The sequence below is a fragment of the Crocuta crocuta genome, unplaced genomic scaffold, assembly GCF_008692635.1.
Source record: "Crocuta crocuta isolate KB4526 unplaced genomic scaffold, BGI_CrCroc_1.0 scaffold29, whole genome shotgun sequence".
Taxonomy (NCBI): Eukaryota; Metazoa; Chordata; class Mammalia; order Carnivora; family Hyaenidae; genus Crocuta; species Crocuta crocuta.
The window spans coordinates 5541145-5546751 of record NW_027533280.1 but is presented as its reverse complement, the minus strand read 5'-3'; the positions used below and the strand labels follow the sequence as shown (position 1 = coordinate 5546751).

Genomic DNA, 5607 nt, shown 5'->3' with positions numbered 1-5607 from the left:
CTTATGCCAACTTCATCCCTCCTTTTCTTTAAAAATAGAGGGAAATAATATAAAATTTATTCATAGAACCTGTGGCATTCCATAAAATAATTCTGAGAGAATATGGCCCAAAATACATTTTTTTGTTCATTCTTTTATAACCAAGGAAAAGGTAGAGAGAGGTGTGTGTGTGTGTGTGTGTGTGTGTGTGTGTGTGTGTGAGAGAGAGAGAGAGAGTGAGTGAGTGAGTGAATGGGGTATATGTGTTTAGCAGAAAAGTTGTACTGGTGGACATTGTAGCATTTATGTGATGTTTTCACTGTTCCTTTCTTAGGGCCTCCTAGGATGTCCCCAAAGGCCCAGCGACACCCTCGAAATCACAGAGTTTCTGCTGGGAGGGGTTCCATTTCCAGCGGCCTAGAATTTGTATCCCATCCCCCACCAAGTGAAGCAGCTGCTCCTCCAGCAGCAAGGACCAGTCCTGCGGGGGGCACGTGGTCATCCGTGGTCAGTGGGGGTAGGTGACACTTGGCTTGGAGCATAATGACAGTGTGCATTTTGTAATTCTCCTGCATGTAAAAGAGGCTGACCTCAAACTCTGAGGAAGTAGAAGTGTACATATTAAAAGTAGTGGAGCAGTCAGGATTTGGGAAACCTATATTTTTATTCTTGGATCCACCACTCACTAGAGCAAACCATGTGATCATTCTGAGTTTCAGTTTTCTCACTGGATTAGAGTAATTTTTGCCTGTACTACTTTATGATAAGATTCATATGAGATTTCTAAGTATGAATATACTTCATAGTTTTATAAAGTACTACTCAAATATAAAGCAAATACAGTATGTAACACTGTTTGGAGGGACCATATTTCCTATCTTCTTAGCAGTTCTGTCCACAGATTCTTTTATTCCACAAACATTTATTTTGGGCTCAAAATGCTCTGTGTTTCTAAAGTTAAAAATTTTTTTCCCTTAATGTTTGTTTATTTTTGAGAGAGAGAGACAGAGCATGCGAGTGGGAGAAGAGGCAGAGAGAGAGAGGGAGGCAGAGAATCCAAAGCAGTCTCCAGGCTCCATGATGTCAGCACAGAGCCGGATGCCGTGCTCGAACCCACGAACCACAAGATCATGACCTGAGCCAAAGTTGGCACTTAACTGGCTGAGCCAACCAGTGCCTGCTGTGTGTTTATGTAGCATGTATACGTGGTGCTAGTTCCTGTATTTCTCGTATGAAGAATATCAAACATACATGAGGGGTCCAAAGTTTTATCTGTGATTAGCCTGAGGAATGTGCTGACAGATAAAAGTATAAAAAATAAACTTTGACAAGAATTTACAGTTAATTTAATGTTTACTTCCATAACTGTGGAAGTTGGAGCATGCAGTGATAGAGGGTTTTTTGATCATAATCTATCTTAATCAGCACAAAGAATCTTTAAAAGAAAAAAGATCTTTATTTTTTCATTAAAAAAATTTCTTTTAAGTTTATCTATTTTGAAGGAGAGAGAGAGAGACCACGCGAGTGGAGGAGGGGCAGAGAGAATCCCAAGCAGGCTCTGTGACACCAGCGTAGAGCACAACGTGGGGATTGAACTCATGAAACTGTGAAATCATGACCTGAGCCAAAACTAAGAGTCAGACGCTTAACTGACTGAGCTACCCAGGTGCCCCCAAGAAAAAAAATGTTTAAACTTAACAGAAAAATCCCCAAACTCTGCTAAATGCTTTATTTGATATACATTGTTTAGAATCATGTATGTGTAATTATATTGTAAATTCTCTTGTACTTTCTGTTTTCTTCTTTAGTCTTCAAAGAAGACCAAAAGAAATTAGATCTTACATATAAGAAATTAGATACTTAGTAGAAATTAGAAATTAGATAGTAGTTATTAGAAGGAAATGATTCATTTAACAAGAGAATAGACTTTCTAAAAATCTTTTTCTTCGGTTGCCATTAATTATTTGCCATTACTCAGAGAATCTGGAAATGAATTTTGAGAGTAACAACATAATTATAGAAGTGAAATAAAAATTGTTGTTAGATTTATACGCAGAAAGGTGTTACATGTTTGTTTTTTATACTTATCAGAAAATTGACAGTTGTTGAAGTTTCCTTCCATGATATTGTGACTTAAAAATGCAAAGTACAGCTAAAATGAAGCAAATTGAACCATTTTCTCTAAATCTTTGAATCTGAGTTCTACAAATAGGTTTATAATGGAACAGGAAGCCTATTAGATGCTTACTTGAGTTCATGTGGAATATGAATCCCAGCATGAATTATCTTCCTCTTTTGGCTAAATTGGTTCCCTGATTTTCTTAGTTATTACAAAGTGGCTCTTGAGGTGGCAAGAAAGAACATGCAGGATTGGCTGCAAGCCTCCAAAAGGGGTTTGAGTTTATTATTTGAAGGAGGAACACATAAGCCCATTTCTTTGGGACCCTCTACCCCATTATCAAAGAAACCTCTCACTTCATCTTAAAAAGTAGTGTTTATGTTGTCTTAGAATTCCAGGATCTAACTTGATTTAAAGTACTACTTCCTTTTAGGGGCGCCTGGGTGGCTCAGTCGATTAAGTGTCTGGCTTCGGCTCAGGTCATGATCTTGCCGTTTGTGGGTTTGAGCCCCGTGTCGAGCTCTGTGCTCATAGCTAGCTTAGAGCCTGGAGCCTGTCTTCGGGTTCTGTGTCTCCCTCTCTTTCTGTCCCTCTCCTGCTCACACTCGCGCTCTCTCTCTCTCTCTCTCTCTCTCTCTCTCTCTCTCTCTCTCTCTCAAAATTAAAAAAAAACAACATAAAATTTTTAAAGTACTTTCTTTTAGAATTAATATATTTAGTTACAGGGAAAAACTGCAGTTGCGCTTAGGTATAATAATTGTTGTCATTCTTCAGATACTTGTGTTCTCAGTCACCACCACTCTTCCCTAAGACTTCTGAAAAGAAAACAGAGTGATGAGATAAAGAGTAATTGGGATGGTGGTCAAATTAGGACTCTTTTACCTATATTTTCAAAGAAGTCTCTTTGAGGAAGTGACATTTGAGCTCAGAATTTAATGGATAACTTCTCTTTTTCTTCTAGTTCCAAGATTATCCCCTAAAACTCACAGACCCAGGTCTCCCAGACAGAACAGTATTGGGAATACTTCTACTGGGCCAGTTCTTGCTTCTCCCCAAGCTGGTATTATTCCAGCTGAAGGTGTTGCTATGCCTGTTCCAGCTGCATCTCCTACGCCTGCCAGTCCTGCGTCCAACAGAGCTGTTACCCCATCTATTGAGGGTATGTAAGAAAGGGTTTCCAGCTCCAAAACGTCATTTGTGAAGTTCAGTGTTAGAGTTTAATGTTATTTATATGAAAAAATGTTATGTTCATTCATAGGTATATATTTGAGTATACATTTAAAATTTTACATAAATGAAGTTAGTTGTTTAAGTTAATAGTTACTATTAATTTCATAAATGTTATTCTTGAATGTCTGTTAAGAGGGCTAACATTCTTCGGTAGTAAATATTAATATAAATAAACTTACTGGTGTTTCATAGGTCTGCAAAGAAGAAAAGCTTCTGGTTAAATGGAAATATTTTTTCCCAAAAACTATAGGAAATGAAAATTGTTGACTGTTTTCCCACTTTATTATTATTTTTTAATGGTTTTTTGTGTTGTTGTTGTTGTTTAGCTAAGGATTCCAGGCTTCAAGATCAGAGGCAGAACTCTCCTGCAGGACATAAAGAAAATATGAAGCCCAATGAAACATCACCTAGCTTCTCGAAGACTGAAAATAAAGGTTAGAGCTTTAAAAAATCTTTCAGTATACTTGGAAATAGGAAGGATATGTCTGATCTCATGCCCAATACAGATTGTTTTTGTCCAACTCTTTTTCTTAGGATTGTGCATATTTAAATGCATAAATTGACAGATGTCAAAATCTGTGATTAATATATTGAATAAAATAACTTATTTTCATTTCTAATATCTCCTTCTAAAAGGATTTTAAGTTAAAGATTTGCAGTAAATTTATATTGAACTATTTCTCATTTTACAGGTATATCACCAGTTGTTTCTGAACATAGAAAACAGATTGATGACTTAAAGAAGTTTAAGAATGATTTTAGGGTAAGTATTACTATTGATTAATGAATTAGGATTTTAAAATTCAATATTAATATGACTAAGAATTTTTATTTCTTTTACAAAATATGCACATCCAGAAATCTCAAATGATGTGTGTAGAAAGCTAAACCTTCTTAAAGTTGTTTTTGCCTGTGCTTTTGTAAAAATCATATCAAATCTGATAAGAACTATACAGATACCAAATGAAAGAGAATATAATTGTGACACTTGAAGCCATCGTAACATAAGTTATTATTTGGTGTTTATCTGAATACTTTATTCAGTGAAGAGTAGAGCAAAGCCAAGGCATTAATGTGCTGATGTGGTGAGTGGATGATGGACTGGACCGCGGTGTCCTGAGACGGTTGCAGATTTACACTTTGTACACAAATGTATTATGGTAGAAATCTTTCTCTAATAAAATTTCTCTGTCTTAAGCCTTGCTAAACATATTCTAATCTCTCCTAGATGACCATTGCGTTCTTTTGCACAATGTTTACCATAATAATACACTTTGAATTTCAAGTCATATTTTGAGACCAACTCAAGAGGTCATCCTGAAACTTAGCTTCTTAGAGGGAAAATCTGATGATTAGCTTTAGAAAAAAATGGCTGTCTAAATAGATGAATCAGTCAGGGGCGCCTGTGTGGCTTAGTCTGACTTTGGCTCAGGTCATGATCTCATACACAGTTCGTGGGTTCGAGCCCCACTTCGGCCCCTGTGCTGACAGCTCAGAGCCTGGAACCTGCTTCAGATTCTGTGTGTCTCTGCCCCTCCCCCACTTGTGATCTCTTCCTCTCTCTCAAAAATAAAAACATTAAAAAAATTACAATGAATCAAAGGCAAAAGGTAGCCTTTTCCTAGCCTGTGTTGGCTACCTAAAAATTAGTAAATTTTTGCTGATAGCTTGATTTTTATTGTCACCATTCAAAATATTACATGTCATATTTAGTCACAGTTTNCGGTTGTGAATTTTAATTTTTTAAGCCATAGTTAATGCATGGATGGGGCCCACAGAATTATGACTGAATGCCCATATATCCAACTTAGTATGTCACGCTTTCCAACACACTTAAAGCCCTCCTCAGCTGCATCCTCCTGCCAGAGGGAAGGGTTCTTTCCAGTGCAGTTCTTGACACTGTCTGAATAGATTTCCTGAGGAACAGGTGATATTATTTTGCATAATCTTCCATTTGATGTAAATTGAGCTCATGCTATAGGTATTGCCCGTTTCCTTAGCATTATTTTTTACAATCAGACATTTAGGTCCCTTCTTACTTGAATTTATTATGTAATGAAGGAAAAAACATTTTTACTTTGAAGCATATATGAGTTTGTATATTTCTTGTAACAGTTATATTGAGATATAATTAACATGTTACAGAATTTAGCCATACAAAGTATAAAGTTCAGTGGCTTTTAGTATATTCACAGAGTTGTACAGCATCACCACATGTAATTTTAGAACATTTTTTTCACCCCAAAAACCCCATAGCTCTTAGTAATTAATTACTCTGT

General features: G+C 36.5%; 1 protein-coding gene across 6 annotated transcripts in view; it reads left to right on the top strand.

Annotated features, from left to right (window-relative positions):
- ATXN2 (ataxin 2) overlaps positions 1-5607 on the top strand; it is an 84956-nt gene that overhangs the window by 41871 nt on the left and 37478 nt on the right. For all 6 annotated transcript variants that reach the window (XM_077748092.1, XM_077748090.1, XM_077748088.1 and 3 more), the window contains 4 exons: positions 314-496; positions 3060-3257; positions 3655-3762; positions 4021-4091. In XM_077748092.1, the coding sequence (XP_077604218.1) occupies positions 314-496; positions 3060-3257; positions 3655-3762; positions 4021-4091 (560 nt within the window). The remainder of the gene's footprint in view (positions 1-313; positions 497-3059; positions 3258-3654; positions 3763-4020; positions 4092-5607) is intronic.